General features: G+C 41.8%; 1 protein-coding gene across 6 annotated transcripts in view; it reads right to left on the reverse strand.

Moving 5' to 3' along the window:
- Positions 1-295: 295 nt before the first annotated feature.
- The window catches only part of TJP2 (tight junction protein 2), a 96,222-nt gene continuing 71,599 nt past the window's right edge, over positions 296-24,918 (reverse strand). For 5 of the 6 annotated variants that reach the window (XM_077817606.1, XM_077817607.1, XM_077817602.1 and 2 more), the window contains 19 exons: positions 23,633-24,218; positions 21,011-21,114; positions 20,048-20,201; positions 18,754-18,865; positions 18,512-18,654; positions 17,526-17,592; positions 15,602-15,752; positions 14,047-14,155; positions 12,750-12,960; positions 10,456-10,643; positions 8,976-9,071; positions 8,781-8,860; positions 6,568-6,778; positions 5,996-6,096; positions 5,352-5,564; positions 4,874-4,984; positions 3,334-3,669; positions 2,706-2,791; positions 296-1,208 (listed from right to left, as the gene is read on the reverse strand). In XM_077817606.1, the coding sequence (XP_077673732.1) occupies positions 1,043-1,208; positions 2,706-2,791; positions 3,334-3,669; positions 4,874-4,984; positions 5,352-5,564; positions 5,996-6,096; positions 6,568-6,778; positions 8,781-8,860; positions 8,976-9,071; positions 10,456-10,643; positions 12,750-12,960; positions 14,047-14,155; positions 15,602-15,752; positions 17,526-17,592; positions 18,512-18,654; positions 18,754-18,865; positions 20,048-20,201; positions 21,011-21,114; positions 23,633-24,218 (3,225 nt within the window). In that variant the 3' untranslated portion in view covers positions 296-1,042. The remainder of the gene's footprint in view (positions 1,209-2,705; positions 2,792-3,333; positions 3,670-4,873; positions 4,985-5,351; positions 5,565-5,995; positions 6,097-6,567; positions 6,779-8,780; positions 8,861-8,975; positions 9,072-10,455; positions 10,644-12,749; positions 12,961-14,046; positions 14,156-15,601; positions 15,753-17,525; positions 17,593-18,511; positions 18,655-18,753; positions 18,866-20,047; positions 20,202-21,010; positions 21,115-23,632; positions 24,219-24,918) is intronic. The other variant, XM_077817605.1, reaches the window with a different exon arrangement.

Below are 24,918 nucleotides of genomic sequence, written 5' to 3' on the forward strand. Positions count from 1 at the left end.
GAGAGAAATAAAATGCCCTAAGTTTCAAGCGCTACATATTTAAAGTCTCACTGTAGCACTGTATCTTCTTTCCAGATTCAGCATGTTGAAGATTGGTTTTGTTTAGTGTTCTGAAGCTCCTAATGGGGGCTAAATCTGCTTCCAATGACATTAACAGCAAACCTCCCCTAAATTCAATAGTGCAAGACTAGGCCGTAAAACAAACAAGCACCTTAAATGCAATAGTTAATAAAAATAAAAGGCGTTACCAAAATATTTACTTCTTGAAATAAAAAAGATAGGTGAGATTTCTGTCTAGAATATATCCATTTATTATTTTGTGGTCCGTATCAATTTAAAGACATAATTAATTGAATTTCTACATCATTTTCTCAATTTCAACCCTTCCTGGCCTCATACCAGCTAGTCTACAAAGGTACACACCTATCCCCTGTGCAGTCAATATTTATGAAAAGCAGTACACTGATCTATTAGCTTAGAAAAATAACATGCCGGGAAAATTATAGCCATGAAATGGATACAAAAGTTAAGCAACAGAGTAAAACACCCTTTAGTAAATTATGGCTTTGCACAAGTATCAGGTATCAATATGAACAATCTAAGACACTTCTTGTTAAAGGCACTTATAGTTCTTCTTTGAATTTAGTTCTCTTGTATTAAAAAGTTATGTCTTTGATCACATTTTCATAACAGTGGAACAGTCTAAAAAGGCAGTTTTAAGTGAGAGGAAAAAAGTTTAAAATTTTTAACAAACATTAAACTATGAAAATACCAAGAATTAATACAAGCTTTTGAATGGGTATTGGTCCTTATAAAACAGGCAACAACATTCAGGCAAAAGTGATTTCTTTTCTTAGATACTCAAAACAAATAGTCTCAAAAAGTAAGTCCTCCAGTTCCAGTGTGTGGATATGTCCAAATTCATGTAGAGCACCCTATGACCTCCAACAAAAATATAACTTTATAACTGACCAGAGCTCTATTTTGGCTGTTGAAGGAAAAGAGTCTGAAAACAGCATTACAGATGTATGTGCTAGTGAGTCTATAATTCTGTGTCCCTATATCTGGATGGCTGTCCGTAATAGCCACGCTTGGAATGGTCTGATACCTGCCGACGGTAGTCTTCCTCCTCTGCATCACTGCCATAACTTCCTCGATTTTCTAGGTAAGTCCTGGCAGGGGGTTTCTGAGGCTCTGGAGGTCTGGAACTAGCACAGCAAAAAACAAGAGAGTAAAGATATCAGCAATTTCTGTTCTGAAAAGTGGAAGAACACAAACCTGTAATCAACTGCAAACTGTTCACGAAGATATGAGGACATGCCAATTATATGCTATGTTTTTAAGTGGTTTGAAAAAAGTTATATAGATTATAAAGCTAATTATTTATATAGAATATAAACAGCACTACACAGCACATGTTAATAATTTTCTACATAGGAAAGGAGGGGGATTTCACTGATTTTCAGCAGTATCATTCTAGACTCCATACTGAGCACTAGCAAGAGGAAGCATTTTAAGATCCTGAATGACTTAGAATAAAGCAGCGATGCTGTTTAATAGTGTTGATTTACCCAATTTAATTACACTTCCTATGAATACTCATTTTAAATGATCAGTTGCTTGTTTCTTTTATCTTCGTATTTGGCTAAACTAAATATTTTACTCCTCCCTAAAAACACACCCGAAGATGCCATAAGCTTACAATTCCTATAGCTTTGCACTAATAAATTCATCAAGAAAATGCTGCAGTGACTGTTTTGGGGCCTTCCCAATTTGGTTATACTTTAATCCACCAAAGGAGCTGACTGTAAAAAAAAAAAAAAAAAAAAAAGGAAAAGAAAAGAAAAAACCTCACAACTCATTAGGCCTTCCCCATCTCCAAAAGAGATACAAATGAGAAGGGCAAGAGAACTAGAAGATTTCCAAATCAAAACAGATCCTTCAAATTGTTTGTTGCAAAATTTTGCTTGGGCGACTATCCAAGTCATACTAGTGAATAAGCACAGTAAAGTGTTTAAGGCACCAAGACTGGGTATCTGGGAACTAACCCATGACTCAATGGAAACACTCCCATTAACTTCAGATCAGCCCCATAGTTCTTCTCCTGACTCTGTACTGACTCACTGTCTCCCATTGGGCAAGTAACTTAACCCCATTTTCCTCACCCATAAAATGCATATAATAATGGACTATGTAAAATCAGACTTTACCACCCTTACTGACGTTGAGTACTACCTTATACCCCAAGAAGTCCCACTCTAAGCCATGAAAGTTGTGAAACCACTTTCAAATATTGAGTAGTATAGCACAACAACAATCCATTCTCTGACACATAAGGGACAACTTTGAAGGGTTGAAGTACAAGTGATCCTGTGCGTACATCTAATTATGAGACACAAAATGAACTGATGAATCTCTTAGTAATATGTGACATCTGTGTGATTCTCTCTGAGTAATTCAAGCGCAGCAGTATGGACCAGTCTAAAAAAGAGATATAAAGGAAAGATTCTGAAAGGAAGTCTTACAGAAGCGACTACTGTCAAGGCAGGTCAGCCCTACAGCCTCTCATCTTTGACACCGTGTAAATTTGGCAGTGTCAGGGCTTGATGGAACTACTTGCATGAGTAAGAGCTGCATAATCAGGTTGCTCTTGCTAGTGTAGTAAATATAGACCAGAAGAGTATTTTCAAATGGATCTGTCTTACCTCATGGGCTGGGGCCAGTTCTGGTCTGGCTTCTGTGTTTTGATTGGGACAGCATAGATATCTGGGTGTTTCTGGGCCATTTCCAGCTTTAAAAAGAGCAGAAGGAAAAAAAAAATGCCTTTCAGTTTATACAGTCAGGAGATCTTAGACTGAGCAATGTAGCTCAGTTCCTCTGTAAAGGAACTAAAATACAAATGGATGACTGGTCTTATTTCTTACTCCCACAATGAGATAGTTTTTAATTTAAAAGTAAAATACTGTACTGCCAAAATAACAGAAATAAAAAAAGAACAAAGCCATTAACCTATAGTAGCTACTATAGGAAACCTCTTAGTAGAACATATTCTATATCTGTATCCCCCATACCTACTCCTTCCCAAAATAAAACTATATATATATTTATAGGAATAATGTGATGTTGAGGGCAATTTTGATTCCTAATGTGTATGCTGACTGCTGGTTGGTATAATGGTAGATTGGAAGGAAAGGGAGAAATGTGCTACTGTTTTTCTTTTCAATGATTTTTTTAAATTCAACATGGAGGGTGCTTTTAGCACAGAATGTGTGTTTGTATTATTATATCTAAACAAATATATAGGACAGACTGAAAAAGTAGGTTACTACCTACCCTGGCATTCTGTGCCTCTTGTAGCTCCTGTATTCTTTGCAACCTTGCCTTGTGATCCATCTTCTCAAATATTTTAACTTTCCCCAGTACCGATTTCGGAGCACCCTCTTGTCCATTTACATCTTCCTCTGCCTTTTCCTCCTCCTCTGCAGCTGGAACTGCTGGCTGAGATGTCTTCAGTATAGGACGCCCAAACACAGGTTTCACAGAAACAGGAGGTGCTGCTGCCTTGGATAATACGGCGGAAGTCTCATTGCTGACAATGCTAGAGCTATTTGATTTGGATTCATAGTTCTTGGGAAAGTCATAAACATCCTCTTTGTTTTGTAGTTTACCCTGTAGGTATTAAGAACACACTGAAGTTTACACATAGCAGCAACTTCAAATGAAAATATTAATCTAAAGATGCTGAAGTTGGATATATTGCTTGTGCATTTTTGTATTGCCCATCTTTGTTCATAAGGGATCAGAGCACTGAGTAGCAACTTCAAATGAAAATATTAATCTAAAGATGCTGAAGTTGGTTATATTGCTTGTGCATTTTTGTATTGCCCATCTTTGTTCATAAGGGATCAGAGCACTGAGTATTTAAGTATATAGGTATATTGGTCACTGACTTGAATAGGGACACAATTAGTCACATTAAGTCTTACATTGTATGCATTGTTATAATGAGCAGTAAAATCTGACTGTTTATTTAATTCTTTAAAGATTTCTGGAAGGAAAAAAGAGAAAGAACAGGAAGAAACAGCAAGAGGTTTTCCTGGATTATACGGAGGAGAATATTCTTCCAAGCTGAAACTATTACACAGGACACATGCCTATTCTCCCTGCAATCATCATTTCATTTACATGTACTGCTACCCAGCCCAACCTCTATTGCCAAGGCATATTTGAAAGGATGGTCATTTAACTGTCTAGTCGGTGTATTTTGCACAACGCAAACCAATGCTGGTGTCCATGAAGAAAGTCAGAGGGTTGAACACAGGATTTCATTAATAGCTGCAACACCTTTCTTGAAGTGACACTGGAGCACAGTTTGGCACTACTACTTAAAAGGTAAAAATAAAAAAGCCAAGAGGATTTCCTGCCATTCCGCTGCCATTTTGAACCAGCTCACAGCAGAGAGCTTATTAAAATTACAAAGGAGGGATGATTTAAGGTGTGTCTGAACTTCTCCCCAGGTGAGACATTCAGGAAGATCTTTGTTTTGGGCTTGGTAAGGGAGCAAGAATGCCGGAATTCTCCTGGGAAGAGATCAGGAGAGAAATGGGTAGTTTTCCAGCTAGTCACCGAACTCTCTAACAAAACACATGGTACCACTTCTAAATCTCAAGAATTCCCTTCCCAACTAGCTGCAAAGCTCTTCCGACAGCTCACAGTTCTCTTTGTCAATTCCCCTTCCTTCCTCCTCCCAAATTGCATTTTAGCTTCCAACAGCGGGTTACCTTAATAGAAGAAACATAGCCCATGATGTACAGCACCAAGTGGGTTCTTTAGAAAGATGAACTCTATCTTCAAATTGATTTCCACAAATTACCTTAGGTGGCTCGGGCTTGAATGCTGGAGGTGGGCTAGGATCTCTAAGTATCTCTCTGCTACCAGCCCTTCTCATTTGACCTTTTGGTTCTGGGCTGGGTTTTCTTATACTCTACAAAAATATAAGAAGTTAATCACAAGAATATTCAAATAATTCTTGACTTGTTTTAACCCTAGCCTTGTGGGCCAATTACCAGTAGTCACATTACTGGCAATGGCATGACCACTATCACTGTAAAAGTTAACATCTGCACTCCAGATGACACTATCAATGAAACTCGAGTGTTAGGCAAGCAGCTTAATTTTTATGCTAGAACTAATATGACTTTATAATTCTGTACTAGAGTTAGCATAATGCTGCAGCTGGAATCATATACTTTTCTCAGGCACCAGTTACAAGGGACATTTTCTATTACCACTTTACAACACACATGAATTTCAGGAAGTCAACTGTCTTGCCAACAGTCCAAATATTTTACCTCCTCATGCTGCACAGGCTCAGAAGACCGGCTAATAGAGGAAACACTTGGTTCATCTGATGGCTCATCAAGCTCATTGTCCGTGTATGCACCTCCTTCTCCATCTGTGTCTTCCAAGTCACTGATCAAGCGGCTGTCACAGCTCAGGTAGTCAGCACCCATAGCTGTTAGGTATGACATGCGATCTTCCATGTCATCATCCATTCCTTCCATCTATAAAAGTGGAAGGATTAGATTTGACTTCATGCCCCATTTTAGTTTGCAGTAACGTTTATTGTATACAACACCTAAGAAACAGAACAACATGAAACTGCAAGAATTCTAGATCTTCCAGGAACATGAAAATAGCTCCAATAAAAAATTAATATGTATGCCCTAGCTGCAGTTATATGCCTTGGTTTTAATAACAGGAGCAACGTGATAAGTTATTAAAAAAAAAAAAAGAAAGAAAGAAACTTTTATCCTGTACTATTTTTCTGTCTTAGTTACCCACTGCAAAGATTTCAGATTAGTATAACTTTTCAATACACAAATGTGTTTAGTATTTAGGATGATGAGTTGCCATCTGACCACTCTGAAGGGGAATTATTCCCAGAACAGAAAAACAATTTAGCACGTACAGTATGAGCTGTTTGACCACATACCTTTCCTTCCGATACCCATACTGCTTCAACTTGCTGTTGCTGAATTGCATCTTTGAGGCTTCCGTACCAGCTATCATTGGCTGAATTCAAATTGATGGTAGCTGTAGACATTTTAAAAAAAAATATGCATTAGTGTTTTCATATATTTTTTCTATTCATTCTAAAATCTCAGTGCACCTACTTTATCCAATCTTTTGGGCAATGCAAGAAAATTATATGGTCATTTTTACTAGACCACTTTCTAAAGGACAATGTTTGCACTTTTGTTGGCTTGTGGGGAAAAAAAGGGCTGAATAAATGCCAGCCCTTTAATAATCCACTTTTTTTCAGCAATAGTTTTATTACAGTAGTAAGGTTCAATATGAACATTTCTTTCAAGACACACGTTTCAAGACACACATTTCAATCAAGACAGTGAACTCCTAATTGTCTAGGAAGGGTTTTCACAAGACCACAAATTACTGTACAAGATGATCTCTTACTCTGAATAGTATTAATTTAGTTTCTCAAACACACACATTCTTCCTCCTACATCCACCACTCTTTCGGAAGAGAAATAGATTCTTGCTTACCTGTAAAAAGATAGGAGCAAGTCTTCTTCAGCTTATTTGCTTGATCATAAAGTTTCCGGGAACTCTTGTTAGATGTGGGACTTAGCCTTTGTCTCATAGTTTTCACACCCTGTTTACTGTCTGGGTTGAAGAATACTACAATTGGGAACCACTGGGTATAGTTCAACAGATCCACCGCTTTAGGAGTCACATCCAACAAAGCATGTTTATTCTGTTAACAAGAAGAAGATATGAAGATAATGGAAAAGCTCCTGCTGGAGAGATGGTGCAGATGGTCTGACATTATTAGAATGACTAAAGCTGTAGAGCCTACAGATTTGAATGTACAACCAGAATGTTGTCTGGTAAAGAGCCTTTATTAGCAGCAAGGCCCAAGTCAATGCTGTAGTTGGAAAACGAAAGAGTTGAGAAAACAAAAAAGGCCAGTTATGGCCCTCCCAACCAGGGCCATAAGGGGCCCAAATCTCTCCCCAAAATCCCACCACATGCTGGGACTACAATGGGCACCTCCCCTCTCCTTTCACCGACATTTTTTGGACATTCAAATAAAACAGTATATGAACATGGTATTTAATATTGGGCAATTAAATGTAGCAGAGAAAGGTATAACACGATCCAATGGCTGAAAGTTGAAGCTAAATAAATTAAAAATGTATATCTTATATACAGTCTGAACAATGAGAGTAATTAACCATTGGAATAATTTACCAAGGGTCATGGTGGATTTTCCATCACCGACCATTTTTAAATCAAGATTAGAAACATCCAAAAGATCTGATATTTTGTGCAAGTTCTATGGCCTACATAAGACAGGAAGTCTGTCTAGATTATCACAGTGGTCCCTTCTGGCCTTGGAATCTATAACTCAGATACAAATATCCTAACTCTGACATTGTGTGCACCTTTCTTACTCTGTTTCCCATTTCTTTATTCCCTTCACTCTTGTTTTCATTATCTTCCTTTTATTTGCATAGAGATTTTCTTTTCTTTTCCCACCCTGCCTATCTCTTTACTGTGCCCCTGCCCACTCATCACCTTCCCTCACCACAATTATTTTCCCAGTCTTTGGGCTGCTATTCATGTGGCGTGAATAGCCAGGACACAGCTCACACTTCCCACTGGTTACAGCCTCCTACTATACTGCCAAAACTTAAAGCAAATATCCTCCGCAGGCCTCATCCCATGCAAACTACACTCTGGGAAAGGCTTCTCGGGTGAAATTCTGGCCCCACTTAAGTCAATGGGAGTTTTGCCATAGACTTCAATGGGGTCATGTTTTCACCTCGGCACATATTTCTTTTGCCTACACAGGTTCTCTCTCCCTCAGGCTTCCTGGTTGCCATCCTTGGACTTTGGAGTTCCAGTGGTAATCTTTAAAAAGTCAGCATTTGCTGACATTTCACACGGTTACCATAGCTATTTCCTATTTCAAATACATAGGTAGTAACTATTGTCAAATACTGACTTTTTAATGGACACGACTGCAGTTGGAGCTTAGGATGAAGGTAAAGGTGGCCCTGGCAGTTATACGGTATGTCTCCACCACAAACGAAGTGTATTGTATACCCACCTTTAGCTTTAATCCAGTTGGCATGGCTAACAACAGTTGCGAACATGTGGCAGCACAGACTTCAGCCTGGACTATCAACTCATGTACATAACCAGAGTCCTCAGCAGGTTTGTACTGGGGCCGTCACATCTTCACTACTCTTGTTACCCATTCTAGCTAGGTTAAAGCTAGTGTGAAAATGCCTACCTGCTCTACAATTACACTTCACTTGCAGTGTAGATGTACCCTATACATACAGTAGAGCCAGGATGACATTCTGGAACATTCCAGCTCTGTTCAAGCACTGGATCCTGGTGTGGTTTAAACTTAGGCAAGTCCACAAATAGCTTTTTTAAAAATCTGAACATTTTAATTGGATTAATACAGGGCCAAATTCATGGCTAACATAAGTGGGCTCCTCTCTAATGTTGTCTCTGAAGTACACATTCACAGGAAATTACTGAAATGAGAAAAACAAGGATCAAGTAAGAATGGTGATCCAGTTTCCCCACAGTTCTGCCTTTATTTCAAATGCACATTAACACATTTATTTTCTTGCATATTAATATGTTAGAATTCTTTCTCCAAGTTTTTAGGAACAAAATAAATAAACAAACAAAGTCTACTTCCGATAGCAAATGTTTTTCAAACAGAAATACTTTACCTGCTCAATAATTTGCCTCACAGTGTTCAAACGCACCACACCAGTTAACTTCTCTGAACCTGCATCTTTGGGTTCTGTCTCTGCAAGGACAACAGATGGTTTTTCCAGTTGTGAAATGGGTGTTCAAATTACCCTTCCCCCAAAATTCAATGCTGAAGAGCCAAACTGCTGAAGAAAAAGTAATGAATGACTTACTGGCAGTTTGATACAGATCAGGGAAGTCATTTGACAGCTTTTCCATCGCTAGATCTGCAATGGGGCCAAATATCACCACAGGTCTCTTAAAACCAGCTGAAGAAAAAAATATTTAGACAGAAGGTCTTTACATATAAAATAACCATGGCAATACATATTGAAACAAACATGCAGAAAAAGCTCAATTTAATCTTTAAGACTAATATCCTGGAAGTATCTGTAAGCTCCATATTATACATTTTACACCCCCCCCACACACACACACCCACTCACCCCTCCCCTCCCATCTTTTGGTTCCCAGTGATTCATGCAGGACCTTTCCTAATGTGAAGGGAATTCATGTATGACTTACCAATGGGGAAAAATGAGAGGGTTGTTTCCCCCACCCACACTTATAAAAAGTTGGAAGGGAGAAGAATGGAAATAAGAAACACGTAGATAGTCTTTCTCATTATTCAGAATCAAGAACAGCTGAGCGGACTCTGCCATTTGAGGATGTATAGTACAATTTCCCTAGTCTGCCCTGCAGTAAACGACAAGCTCTCGAAGCCACACTAAATGCAGTGAGACTACTCTGATGATTAAAGTTACAAACATGCTTAAGCATTTGCAGGGTCAGAGCACTTTACAGTGGCAAAGAGTGGAGAGAATGTTCTTATTCTGAGGCCAATGCAAGTAACATAATGGTCCTTGTAAGCCAGTGGGAGAGGGCCATATTGTGCTCGGTGTCCCCTGAAAGTGTTTTTACTATTTTTTATTCCTCTTAGCCCAGTAGAACCAACATAACACAGGAGAATGGAAACTATCCTGACTCATGTAACATCAGTAGAATTATTACAGGGACAAAAATTCTTCCCTCTGTTACATCCAGGCAACTCTATTAATAAAGGCAATGGGATTACATCAGTGTAACTGAGGGTTGCATTTGCCCTAAAGAATCATTATTACAGGTGTCTATGAATGAGCCAGAAAGAACACAGCTAGATTTTCATATCCTAGGTTATGTTTGCAAGGCTGGCCAAAAAATACCAAAACATCTCTTTACTTGTGAGGTGAACAAATTTGATGTAGAAGTGAAGAAGAGACAAGCATGGACTTCCAAGAAGCAGTGTTTGCAGTGACACTTTTTAGAGCAGAGAACAGCTGCATTGAGAAGCAATGTTCCCTCAAATTTTTGACAGGCTGTGTGTGCAAAAAATTTCTTCTGTGCAAATTGTTGTGCTTCTGTGCAAATTTTTGCCGTGTGCGTGGGGTTTAGGATCTGTGCACACACATGCACACAGCTTAGAGAAAACAGTGCTCAGAAGTTAGAATCTTGACCAGGAGATTAGCATGTTACCGTTTTCTGTTATACTTTTCATTTAGCCTAGAACCCAAGACGGGTGGCGACACTTATTAAGTTGCCATATAAATGACAGTAACACTTGGGCAATAACAGCAAGATGTGAATAGGTGCTCAGTTCTGTAAAGTTCCACTCACCCTCTCGCAGCAGAACTCGCTCATAGGCCGGGAACTTTGTGCTAACAGATGCAATCGCTGTCAGATCTTCACGACTCTTTCTCAGATTCTTTTTCATTCCAGATCGTTGGCCACGCATTCTCCAGAAATCTGCCCTGTCACTCGAGCCATCTCTTTGGGCATTCTGAACACTGGCCATCTGCTCAGCTCTGAAAGGAACAGCATGGAATCCATTTGAAAAATGCAATCAAAGGGAAAACATGCCACACTAAAGGAAGAACCTCAGCAGAATCCAGGATATGAATTTGTAACTACAATGGATAACTCGGCAGGTAGGCAATCTGTGGAAGGGTATCCAGGGATTCTTGCCTTGAAGCAGACAAAATTAATATCAGAGAGATGCTCTGACTTGCCTCAACTGCAAGGTTTATTGTGCATGAATCAATCCTCTGGCTGCTAAGGCAAATGACAAACATAATGTATGCCAAGTAGCTGCTCAAGGAAAAGGTGGTGTATGTGGAGATGGAAAGAGAGGAAGCAACCCATCATGAAATGATGGGCAAATTGCTTAAAGACCACCTCCCGCTCTCCATCATCTCTTCCTCAGATATCTTAAATTGAGTCCAAAAGGTAAAGCCCCCTTAGTCAGTTCAGTATAAAAAAGAATAGACTAAGGTGCACCACATAGGAAAGGAAAACCAAGCAGGACATCATGGAAGTACACTGTAAAGTCATATAACTTTAGGAACTTTTGTATAGGAGAATTGAAGATTTTTTCTTAAAATAAAACTGCGACTATATTGAAAGAAATATCACTTAGATATGACTTTGCTGCACTCTGCAATTCTTCATTAAAAGCACACCAGATAACCAAGCACATTTAAAAAAATCTGTCTGAATTAACTGGAGTTTGTAAAAGCAAATTTAGCCAAAAACTTCCCACAACAGTTCAGTCACCCTCAGTACTTCCAAGAATACAATTAAAATTGTCAAGACATGAAAACACACTTTCCCTAAGAACATGTAGCTATACAGAAAAGTATCAGAGGCTTTTTCCAGAGCACTCATGTCAGGGTTCCCTCCCCACTCTGAACTCTAGGGTACAGACCTGCATGAAAGACCCCCTAAGCTTATTTCTAGCAGCTTAGGTGAAAAACTCCCCAAGGCACAAATTCTCCCTTGTACCTTGGATTAGATAACGCTGCCACCACTAAGTGATTTAGACAAACTCAGGGAAAGGATCACTTGGGGTTCCTACTCCCCCACAATATCCCCCCAAGCCCCGACACCCCCTTTCCTGGGGAGGCTTGAGAATAAACAAGAGGAGCACACACCAACCTTGGGGTTTTTTTAGGACACCAAAACAAACAAACAAACAAACAAACAAACAAACAAAAAACAGATTCTAAAAGAAACAGAACTTTATTAGAAAGAAAAAAGTAAAAGAAGCACCTCTGTAAAATTAGAATGGAAGATAATCTTACGGGGCAATCAGATTCAAAAACACAGAGGATTTCCCTCTGGGCCAAACTTTAAAGTTACAAAAAGAAAACCAGGAATACACCTTCCTCTCAGCACAGAGAAAATCACAAGCCAAAACAAAAATAAACTAACACATTCCCTTGCTAGTACTTACTAATTCTAATGGAGTTGGATTGCTTGCTTCCTTGATCTGTGTCCGGCAAGCATACACAGAACAGACAGATGAACCACCCCCCGCCCCGAGATTTGAAAGTATCTTGTCCCCTTATTGGTCCTTTTGGTCAGGTACCAGCCAGGTTACCTGAGCTTCTTAACCCTTTACAGGTAAAAGGATTTTGTGCCTCTGGCCAGGAGGGATTTTATAGTACTGTATACAGGAAGGTTCCCTTTATATTTATGACAACTCATCACTGTAATTCCCGAGTGCCTCACATATGCTAAGTCATTTATCTTACCCTCTCCTCTCTCATTTGAGGTAGGAAAGTATTATTCCTATTTTTCAGATGGAGAACTAAGGCATTGAAAGAGTACACGCCTAGTCCAAGATCTCACAGGAAGTCTACAGCAGAACTGGGATTAGAACCCAGATCTCACAGGTCTGAGTGCAGTATCTTCGCTACAAGGCCATCTTTGCTCAGCTGTTACCGACTAATTCCACAGTTTTAAAAGTTATTTTACACATACACTATTGTTATGAATGTGATCGCTTGAAGGATGGACGGTGTCCATGTTCTTTTCCCCTCCTTCCTCTCCCAAATGGGTTATGTGAATGGTGAACAGGGTGAGAATCTCTTATTTTAAACATTGGGTGGGCAGGTGGGAAATCAATGTACCTGCTTTTATTTGGAATGATGCCCTTTTCCAGTTCATTTCCAATTCTCACAGCCAGCCAGTTACCCAGTTTGCCGTCGTACAGTGTATCAACTACTCGGAAGATCTCCCCTCTGGTGAATGCTAAACTCTGTGGAGATTCCTTCTCACATTCAAAGTGACTCCTTATAAAAAATGAATCTCCTCTGCCACAGGCCATTATGTCTCTATACACTGGAAGAGAAGACATCATTTAGTTTAACTTTGCTAAATAGATGTCCCATACCTTGCTCTGACATAGTTGCTGTGGGTGGTGTTTTACTCACCTGCTCTTCAAGCCTACTACCTTAAATAGTGTAAGGTTAGTGAAGGAGAGATTAAGCTGTTATTCTAGTCACAAAACTTTGAAATTTCTTCCCTTCGCCCCCAGCGTGGGAAAGAAAAGGTGAACTGGCATGTTCCTTATGCCTGCCCGCCCTTTTATTCCCTAAAAGGTCCTCCACCTCTGCTCTTCATTCCATCTGATTCACTCTGGAACTTGTCAACATCATTGGTTCAGTCAGCCAATGGAAGCGAGAGGTGCGCTGCACTGCAGAGCAACACAAAACTGTTTTTCCTGCCTCGGGGTTTGCATCCATAGCATTCCCAACCACTGCCAGCACAGAGAACTGGATATTTGAACTCAGATTCCTCATGCAGCCCTGTCAGCTTTCTCAGCTCTCCCTATATTTCCAATTTTAAAATATTGTGTACATTACTAAGTGTTCTAGTACACACACACGCACACGCGCGCGGTTATATCTAAAACCAAACAAGCAAACATTTGTATTTGCTCCTTATTGCCTCATGGATAAAAGCCCTGTATTGCTGACATCTGACGACAATCCCCCTACAGATCCCATGACTGAAGGGGAAGGCAGCAAGGAGCAGCATCTTGGCTGCTGAAGGTAGAAGCGACTGGGTATGGGGGACAAGAACTAAATGGCAGAGGTTCAGAGCTAGCAAGAGGTGCTTATTACAGGCTGGGTGGATGAGTAGAGGAGCAGGGCTCTTCTTTGACCAGCTGAATGGTGAAGCAGCCAGCCCACCTCTCCTCCTCCACATGTCCAGGGTGGGAGTCAGCTGGACACAAAAGCAATAACTTTCTACAATACTTAAAATGAGGGCAATTAAAAAGTGTTTTGAAAAGTGAGTATGAGAAAGAGCATTTGTGATGTCCCCAGCAAAACACAGCTGAGTTGAAAGGCCTACTGTTCTTTTCAGTGCCTGTCACACTGAGTCATAACAAACATTGTCACACTTTTGGTACCAGGTGCCTACCTTCATATTTGCTCTGAGCCAAAATGGTCACAGTTTCTCCTTTGGGAATTTCTAACAGGTAGAGAACAGCATCCTCCCGCACAATGCCTCTAAAATCCTGCATGTTTACCTGATGCAAAAGAAATATTTTATTAGTGTAATAAAGCCCTAAAAGAGGAAAGGAAAAGGCTGTTTTATTATGGTTTAAAAAAAAATATATCATCAATACAGAGGTTCATTGGTTTATGCCAATGGACATTATAGGTATGTAGAAGATGGATTACCTATAACTACGAGTGACATTCTGAAAGTACCCTGATGTTGAGGGCACTCTGTGAAGGGCTACAAAATGCCTGAACATGGGCACAGATGGCCAGGGCACATAAGAAAAGGTCCATTTCCAGGTAAGGATATATCTGTTTCCACATATTATGCTGTTCTGTAGTTAAAATCCCACATATTCTAAGTATACTGTTTTACTAAGTAATCAAGGAACTTCAAGTAATCTGATGCACTGGTATGCTCCAGATGGTTATAATTCATCACAGGATTGTACCCTAGTTTCAATATCATCCAGCATCCTGGTCACCTAGCGTTGTGAGCACATCTTTCTGTGGTTGCCTCTCAACTGCACTCACCCTACCCCCTTTTCCATGTGTGTCTCGGCTGTTTATCTGGACATAGAAGTGATGTTCACTCCCTTGGACCAACTCTGAGGCGCTAAGGGAAGAGCTGTACTGGAGTGCAGTGGCTCCCAGTGCAGGGTCTTTGGGCCAGTCAAGTCTATTTGCAGAAGGAAAGCTGAGAGAGAAAAATGAGACAGGGAAGGAGAATCAGTGCTTCAGAAAAGGAATTATTTCAAAACCTGTTCAGGCCAGCAAGCAGTTGGAGAAATGAAAACATGAGAAGCAGGGAACTATGGGACTGAGACGGACCCCATGGAAATCAGTTAGAATCTTTATTGACTTCAGAGTGCTTTGGGATCAGGCCCAACTGATTTAGACAGGAGAGAAAACTCAGGAGGAGGACATGATAGACAGAAAGAGGAGAGCCACAGTCTCAGAAGAGATTTTTTGGGTAGAAAAACAACAAAAACAACAACAACAACAAGGAGGGAAACCTAAGGAGTTTTGATAAAATAACATCTATCACCTTTTATTCACTAAAATGTGAGTAAAGGAAGGGAGAAAATAATCAGGTCATAGAGGGACAAAAGCTAAATGATGGGTGGGAGAGAGGGGAAGATACTCTGGTCTCATGCTCTATGGTCTGTTTTCTCAGCTGGAGGAGTCACTAGTGAGTGTATCCACTTCCATCTTGGGGCATTTGTGTCATGTAACATTTCAACCAACTACTTCTCCTATTGAATCTTAATAAATTTCAACAGCAGATGTCAAAATTTAAGAATTCACATAAAAAAAAATCATGCTCTAGGAACAGTGACTTTGTCCCTAGGAATAAAGTCATATGGATTTATGGTTTTTTCATATTGATGAAAGTAAAGAAAGCAATTTCTTTCACATGGTATCAAGGAACAAGCAGTTTTAGTTGCAGGGCTGAACATTTACATGGATACCTTAAGAATCTGATCTCCTTCCTGTAGCCCCTCCTGGTCAGCTGAAGTGCCTTCTTGAATTCCAGCAACAAATATCCCTACATCATTCCCACCTGCCAGCCGTAGACCCACACTGTCTCCTTTCTTGAATTTTACCATCTTCGTATTAGGACTAGAGTATTCACATGCAGAAAGAGAAAAAGTCAGGCCAAAGATTATACATATGACATGAATCATTTGTAGGAAGTAAACTTAAGTACGCTTGCTGTCAATCTCTCTATGGTACTTATATGGCCCATCACGGTACTATGTGAGAATCTCTTAGTCTTTCATGTATGTCTCCTCACAATACCCCTGTGAGGTAGGGTAATGCTATTATCCCCCTTGAACAGATGGGGAACTGAGGTAAAGAGAGGCTAAGTGACTTGCCCAAGGCCACAGAGAAAGTCTGTGACATAACTGGGAATTGAACCCAGGTCTCCCCAGTCGTTAGCTAGAACCCTAACCACTGAGCCATCTGCCTCACATGAAGAGCTGTTTTTAAAATATACCAGTTTAAATGAATTATGAGTAATCACACTCAGATTTTTCCCCCTCTCTACATTATGCAGAATGCAGTGTAATAATCTATCAGGTAATTAATAGGAGAGTCGGATAACATGGAAGTCTTCAGACTTTCTTCTGTGGGCAGAGTGTCAAGAATGCCCAGTTGGTAAGTTGAATCAAACCTCTCTTGTTCCAAGGAGACAGCAAGTACTGGAGTAAGTTCAGCTTTTTCTCTGCCAGAAATGCTGTATGCCTGGATGACCTTCACATACTTGGAGGGCACTGCCTTTCTGTTATCATTCGCTCAACATACCAGTTAGAGCCTGTCCCATAAATTCTCTTTAACTGAACCAGAACTAAACACTGACATATCAATTTGTACCCATTATCCATATCTACAATACACAGGACTTGACCCCGAGACAGCCTTTCAGAAGTTAATCAGTTCTCAGATCTTTAAACCTGACTCTCTACTGAAAGTTTGGAACAAACAGATCTTCAGTTCCCCTTCTTTAGGGTTCACCCCTTCAATCCAGATCTCCAACTGATTTATTACTGTTTCCCCAACACCAGCCCATTTCCCCATTTAATAATTTATATAAAAAAAGCATCCAAGTTGTATTCTTATAAAACACCTTAGTGATTTCAAATATCAGACTCTAGACAGTCAAAGCTCTAGAGGTCAACATTATCACATTTAAAAAACTAGGTCCTAGGTCCACAGACATTTTGTTCCTGCTTTTCAGTGTGCAGGTTCCACAGCTGCACTCAGTACACAAAGTAGGGATTGAGAAAATAGACATTTAGCTGCAAAAATCTCTAGCTTGTGTATATACAACTGTGGAATGGGTGTGCGCAAAAGCAGGCAGGCACACACACAAAACCCCACACCCAGACCTTAGGCCTTACTTTATGATAATTCAGCCTCTAACGTTTTATCCTTTTCAAAGCTATCAATGCCCTTTATATAGATTAATATCCAAAAATCTAAGATGCAAAGAGAAATGTAGAGACCATAGATTAAAATAGAGGAGAGCCAAGAACCATGCATAAAGATACATACCTACATTTGCAAGTGCAATTATTGTGTTTGTGCCTGCAAATTGCAAAGGTAGGTATTTAACTAGCAATCTGCATTTAGAACCAGTCTGACTATGAAATCAGAGACTGTACATACAAATGTAGGGGGCCTGCAGTCTTGTGCATATACATTAGGCCTCCTTTTTAAAAACTAAGTTCATCCTAAATGTTGTCAGTCAGCTATTTAATACAGAACCCAAGTTATCTTTTCTTGGCATAGGACTGTATAGGGGAAAACCACTGATGAAGAAACCAGCCCAAGAAAACAAAAAAAGCAATATGGATAGATGGTGAGAAAAACCAGGTGTTGAAAGCATACCCGTATATTGCTTCATCTTCAGGACTAGGCCGAAGAAAGGTTCTTGGGGTTACTTTTGGTTGAGATACTGTGTGTAAAAACCATAAAGTTATCTAACTGGACAAACAAGACATAAAAGAATGAAAGGTTTTCAGTTACAGGCAGCAGTTACAACAATATCATGTATGCCAGCAAAGAGTACAGATCTGCAGCCTAAAGCACAAGGCACTCTGACTGCAGTATCCAAAACTAAAAAGTAACTAAAGAACAAATGTCAAGGCAGTAAATTAACTTATGATTTCAGGCTCATCTCCCAATTATGTAATCCTTGTCAAATGGTTTTTTCCTCTCCAATTTTCTTTTTGTCAGGAATCTGATATTCAATCTCTTGCTCCAATTGTCCTCTTTTAAGGTCTGCCCAAAGGCCAGTCAGTCTATTCCAGCCAAGAAGGCTGGATGTGAATTCCCTTCGAGCCAATTTGTGCCAATTGTCAATCAGCTGGGGAAGATGTGGATAAGAGATGCCTTCAGACCCTACCTTCCTGGGAGATAACAAAGCCAGGATTTTGTCAGTACAATTGTATAGATTCACTTTTGCGGATAAGAGCACTCAACATACATTTAACCTTTCTGCTTTATCTTTAGCTCTCTCCTGTCCTCTCTTTTCAATGGAATAAGGACTTGGTTATTTAGTTCTTTATTAGAACTGCAGGCTGCTCTGCACAGGAACTGCCATACCAGATCAGACCAGTGGTCCATCTAGTCTAGCATCCCATCTCTGACAGTGGCTAGTACCAGATGAGGAAGGTGCAAGAAACCCTGTAGTAGACAATTATGGAATAATCTGGGGAGCCATAGAAAAAGTTTCTTCCTAACTCCCTCCAGTTAGTGTTTGGCTTAATTCTGAAGCATGAGGGTTTATACCCCTTGGAATTCTTTCCTCTCGCAGCTAATGGGTTTTGTTTGGAGGGAAAAAACATCTCAAATGGGATATTTGTAGCTCTGACCTGGCGGGTCATCTTTGTACTTTGGTTCTTTGTTTGTGTTGGTGATCATGACAGCAGCAGCAGCAGCTATATCACTGGTTGATTTAAAAGGCGTGGGCATTGCTCCCATCCTGGACAACCTGTTGGGTGGATCCTCTTTTGTACTTAACAGAAAGAATAACAAATTGAGAACATTAAAACAAAATTTGGTACATATTAAAAATGTCTTCTTTAGTAAGAAAAAGAAGAGTAACACTTCCTACTTTGGCTTTTCCTTTAGTTTTTCATTGGAGGAATGAGAGTCGAAATCAGAGTGATGTAATTTTTGGTCATCTTGAGGGGAGCTTGATCGGTTTGACTCAATTTCAGAAATATCTATTGAGAGAACAGTTACGGTAAGTCTGTTTAAGAGATTTGTCTTCCATTTCATTGCACATTTATCCACATCTACTTACTTGCAATAATCTCAAGATACAAAATACGAAATATTTATAAACTATCCCCACTCTGGAAAAAAGATTTGCCTGGGGCTAAGAAAAGTGACCTGCCCCTCTCAGAGCCTGTGTCTCCCACAAAATATTTCAGGAAGGTTTTGTAACATCCAGAAAGACATTCCAAGGAGCATCAAAAGCAAGTGTAAACTTTTCCCAACTAGTATTAACATCCCACAGGTTTGAGCTCTCGCCAGAAAAACACACCACACAGAGGCCTATTTTTATTGATATAAAAATGAGAGAACTGTAAAATGAAGAAGAGAAGGTGGTTGCCAAGAACTGCAACTGAATCTTGCATAGTAAAAGATTAAATAAAAAGAAAATGGCTTGTCTGTCATTGCCCTCCCCAATTTTTCCTTTGAAAGTCCAGAGGGTTCACTGTTAAACAACATGAAGCTGAGCTATTAAATGTCCTTCAGAAAGAAGCAAACAATTTTCCATGTAGTCCACAAATTCAAGCCATGACCCATTCTCAGCAGGAAAAGCTCCAAGAAGTTGCACTGAATATTCTCACACCAGAAACACACTTCCTGAATCAATTAACAGCATCATGTTTCCAGTGAGGCACCAGCAGGTTATGCTGAAAGGGACTATTCATATGAAAACGATTGAAGAAGTTGGTAGGAGAAGGCTAAACTAACCGCTGATTGCATAATTCTGTCTCCTTCCCTGGAATATTGGAAAGAGCGGAAATGTCCTTAGAGTGAAATGAGTCTGAGCTCATCCCACCATTGTCATGATTTGGGCCTTGCATTAAAATGACTTTCCTTCTAGCCACGGGGAGTTGGACTTTGCTTTGTTTAGTCAACATTACTCATGAATCAGCTAGAAAGGTCACTGAATGACACAAGGCCTGCTGAGTGACTGAAGGTTCTTCCTACACCAAAGGAAAAGGGTTTGCTGCTTCTTTGTCTTTCTAAAGAATAGCTGCAATACAGGTATCAATCAAATATAGTATTTGCATTACCACCATCCTATGAGAAACACTTTATATAAACAGCTTCACTTTCTGTCTATACAGGGAGTAGAACTGACATTACCTTTTGGCCCTAAGACACCTCACCTTCTATTTCTGAGTCACTGTCATGCAACGAAGGGATGTTGAGCAGTGTCTGTTTTCTGTCCCTCAGGACTACCAACTGGAGTTTTCCTCGTGATTTCTCAATCAATTTTCGGGCATCAGCTAGCGACATATTCTCTGTTACTGTACCATTAATCTATACATATAAGGCAGAAGTACTATTAAAAGCAAAAAATTAAGAACACAAATGGCAATAAGAAGTCATCTCAAAGCTCAAACCTGCTCATCCCCTTTCCAGTGAGCAGATTTTCTAATTAGGTTTTCAAATTAAAAACAAAAAACAAACTAACAAAGAAACACACACCTCAGCACAGAAAGAAACATCCTAATAAATGTACACAGCTTCAGCATGCCTTTGTCCAGGGCCGGCCCTAGCACCAGCAAAACAAGCAGGTGCTTGGGGCGGCACATTTCTAGGGACGGCATTCCGGCGCCGGCCCTGCCGTCTCCTAGAAATGTGCCCCCGCCGCCCCAGCTCGCCACTGCTCCGCTTGTCCCCCCTCCTTCCCAGGCTTGCCGGGACAGAGAAGTTGAGCAGCGGTGCGGTCGGGGGAGGCAGCGGTGGTGGAGCGGAGGTGAGCTGGAGCAGGGAGCGGTTCCTCTACCCCCCAGCCCGTTACTTCCTGCGCTCCCCCCCACCCTCACTCACCTCCGCTCCGCCTGCTCCCCTAAACATGCTGCCCCTCCCTCACCTGAGAGGGAGGGGGGAGAAGCGGAGCGGCGGCGTGTTCAGGGGAGCAGGCAGAGCGGAGGTGAGCTAGGGCGGAGGATTGGGGTGGGGGGAGCCGCAGGAAGCAATAAGGGGGAGGGGGGAAAATGCGGCACGCCTGGGGGAGGAGGTGGGGCCGGGCCGGGGGGCACGAGAAAAAAGCGGGGCTGCCAAAATTTTTTTTGCTTGAGGCGGCAAAAATTCTAGAGCTGGCCCTGCCTTTGTCCACAACACACCTTGAGTATTATGTCTCCTTCATACAGATTACCATCTTTAGTTGCCAGGCCAGTACCGGTCATTTCTTTTATGAAAATCTGACTTCCAAGTCGGAGACCATACTCTGGAAAAGGAAGGAAAAAAATCCACAGCCTGTAGGTTGGCAGAACGAGTAAGTGTTTACATCTAATAACTACTCTGAGTACACATCATCCACAATCACATGCAACACAGCACTTTATAGTAAAAGGGAATCAGGCATCTTAAGAAGCAGAGGTAACATGGTGAGACTCAAAGATGGGACATCAGTTCTACACTGCCTACAGTCTCACATTTCACTTTTTTAATTACAGGTTTTTGTACCTCATAGGTCATATTCTCTCCTGTGCCGTATTCTGCTAGTGCAGGAGGCTGGGGAAGGCAGTGGGGGCATCTCAGGGTGGCATTTATGGTTCCCCCACTCTCAAATGGCAGTGGCTCGTCATGGCCACAATGTTAGCTGCACCATCTCAGGATAACTTTCCATAGCCCCAAGAGACTACAGTATTTGAGGAGTGGAGCCATGGCCCCTCCCCTCCTCAGATACACCCCCTATGTTGGGGGATAGGGAGGGAGTTGGCTCCTCTGGCTTTATGCCAGTATAGTCCCATCACCAAACAGGCTTCTACAGCTCTGAATGGTCATGGTGTTTTTGTACCACCTCTTATCTATGTACAAACTTCTTCAGCAAAGTCGCTAAACAGATGTTCTCTACATACACGGTACATATCTCCATGTGCATTATCTTTATATATGGGAGCATCTTTTTTTTTTTTTTTGTAAACTCATAATGAAAGTGATCCTGTTATGTACAAAATTAATTTATATAAAAACAAAACAAAACATAAGCCTCCCCCCTCCACCAGTGCTATTAAGATAGATGCAGTGGTGTGTTCCAGATTAGAAGAACAGGTTTGTTCCTGTGGAGAGACGATTTGCAATATGTCAAGTGCCCCCAAGCAGTGGATTTCTATAAATCCCAGGAAGACAGGATTTATAAAGTAAAATGCTGACACAACTCAATCTAAAGTATAGTTTTGTTGCACAACATGTATTTTTGCGACACTATTAAGATCACGTGCACACACACCCCCTACCATGCAGCCTCCAACGTTTTGTTAAAAGTTTACTTTTTAATTATTCTAGTGATGAATGAACCAGTTCTAGTCTGAACCAGAACCTGAGCCATTAGAGGTCCATGTATCAATGCATTTCACCCAAACTACACTTTTGGAAACCTCGCCTGCCTTCCACTAAAGCAAATAACCTAAACTAAACCAACCACTAAAAGACAGGATCCAGCAGGTTCTCTTTAATCTATAAAAGCCAGGCATAAATTTAACTTTGGTGTAAATTTAACCTGATCAAAGTTGTGGATTCCATCACAAGGGTAGTGAGCTCATCGTAGGAAAGTACAAGAGTGCACAGTGACCCGGAGAGACTAGAGCAGTGGATGGTACAGGCAAAGAGGAAGTCCCATGTCCAAGGACAAAGAGTAGATGGCACCAGTGATGAGCTGCCAAAATCTTAACAACCAGTTCCCTCCTCACCCCATGAGGGGATCGTGGCCCACCCCCCGGAACCTGCCCCATCCACCCCCTCCCCTGTTTGCCCCAGGATCCGGGCAGGAGGGTCTCGTGGGCCACCATAGTGGGTGCCCACCCCACCCCACCCCTAAGAGCCAGAGGGACCTGCCGGGGGGCGAGGTGGGGAGTCCCAGCAGTGCTTACCTGGGGTGGCTCCCAGGAAGCATCCGGCAGGTCCCTCTGGCTCCGAGGGGCAGGGTAGCACCTGCTCCCTCTACTGATCACATCAAAAGTGGCGCCTTAGGCACTGACTCCATGGGGAAAATTTGCTGGGTGCAGCTCCCCTCCCCGCCCCAGCTCACCTCCGCTCCGCCTCTGCCCGAGTTACGCTCTGCCCTGCTCCGCTTCTCTCCCCCACACCTCCCGGCTTCCCACAAATCAGCTGCTCGCGCGGGAAGCCTGGAGGGCTGAGAAGCAAGCGGCAGCTTCGCGTTCAGGCCCAGGGAGGCAGAGGTGAGCTGGGGTGGGGAGCAGTTCCCCTGTGTGCACCCCTCCCCCCCAGCTCACCTCCGCTCCGCCTCCTTGGGCCTGAGCGCGAAGCCACCGCTTGCTTCTCAGCCCTCCCAGGCTTCCCGCGTAAACAGCTGATTCACGGGAAGCCGGGTCGGGGAGAGAAGCAGAGCGGGGCAGAGAGTAACTCAGGGGCGGAGGCGGAGCGGAGGTGAGCTGGGGAGGGGCAGGGAGCTGCACCCACCAAATTTTCCCCGTGAGTGCTCCAGCCCCAGAGCACCGACAGAGTTGGCACTTAAGGCGACACTTTTGGCCGGTTGTTAAATTTAGAAGCCCTTTTAGAACCAGTTGTCCCTCGCAGGTACCAGAGAACCGGTGTGAACTGGCTCCAGCTCACCACTGGATGGCACCTATACACAATGGTAAGTGAGTGGAAGAGGAATGTAGGTAAGCGGTTGTATGTAGAGTATTAAAGCCACCCACCCAATAGCCAATGGAGAGAACAGCATTTTCCCCTTAAAATCTATCCTTTCACCAGAAGCATTTTCCCCCTCCTGCCACAGCTACCTTCATTGGGTTTGCTTTTTGTTAGGAGAACACCAATAGGTCTATCCTGGTATTGTTGTCCCGGGTACTCGTGTTGGTGTCGTGGTTCAGGCAAGGGGCTGTGGGAATTCAGTCTGTCTCGACTATGACTCCTTGCTTCCTTGTCATATCTAGGGTCAGGCTGATGTCTGTGACTGTAATCCCTGGCTGGGCTGTAGTCACCGGTGCCACGTTCATAGCTATCATCCCTATCGATGCTCCTGCCCCTGCTCCGGTCTCTTCTGCGTTCTCGGTCCAAGCTTCTCTCCCTGTCGATGCTCCTGCCACGACGTCCATCCCGGCTGTAGCTGCGTTCCCTGCTGTGGTCTCTGCTGTAATTGCGCCCTCTATCTTGATCTCTTCGGTAGCTCCTATCAGGGCTGTTTCCCCAGCTTTGGCTGCGCCCTCCATGGCCGCTATGCCAGCTCCGATCACTATAGCCACTTCGAGCACTCCTGCCATCAAACTCTACTTGGTCATCCAGTACATCGAAAGCTCTATCATCATGGTCAAGAGAGGGGCTCCTCCTTAGAGCGGTGAGCTGCACTTTCCGTGGTCTTTTCACTACCTGTTTGTATTAAAAACAAAACAAAAACAAAGAAGAGAACCAGCACCTTTCTCAACATCCATTTTAAATCATATTCCAAATGCTGAAAATTTCAAATGCTAGGTCATAAAAGCAAGAGCCTCTAAGCAGCTTATTGTTCAAGAAGCTTTGTATTCAAAACACTGTGACGTGATATGGTTAAAATTCTATGTCAGTTGTTAGAAACATCCCCTTAATTTCATCCATGTAAACAGAGCAAGAGTGGGTTGTTGTTTTTTTTAATTGCTTTAACTGCATAAGTTGATAAAGTAATTTTTCTTAAAAAGCTTCTAAAAACTGCTGTGCCCAAGCAAACAGTACTCTCTAGTTAAGGGAGGTAAAATGTGCAAAGCCTGTTTAGACGTAAGCTCTTTGGAAAGGGAGTGTACGTTGTGTGTCTTGTACAGGGCACAGCATGTTGTCTCCATCTTAATAATAAGGCAACAACAGAAACATTAACTGTGGTTGATTATATGGTTAAGACACTGCACTAAGATTCAGGAGATCTGAGCTCATTTCCTGCTCTGCCACAGACAGGCTCCTTGTGTTACACTGGGCATGTCACCTGATCCCTCCCCGCTTGCTTCAGTTCTCCATCTGTAAAACAGGGATAATATTCTCCTCTCCCCACACAGAGTTTGGCTTTTTTATTTAAATTGCAAGCTCTTTAAGGCAGGGATGG

The sequence above is a fragment of the Eretmochelys imbricata genome, chromosome 5 (assembly GCF_965152235.1).
Source record: "Eretmochelys imbricata isolate rEreImb1 chromosome 5, rEreImb1.hap1, whole genome shotgun sequence".
NCBI lineage: Eukaryota > Metazoa > Chordata > Testudines > Cheloniidae > Eretmochelys > Eretmochelys imbricata.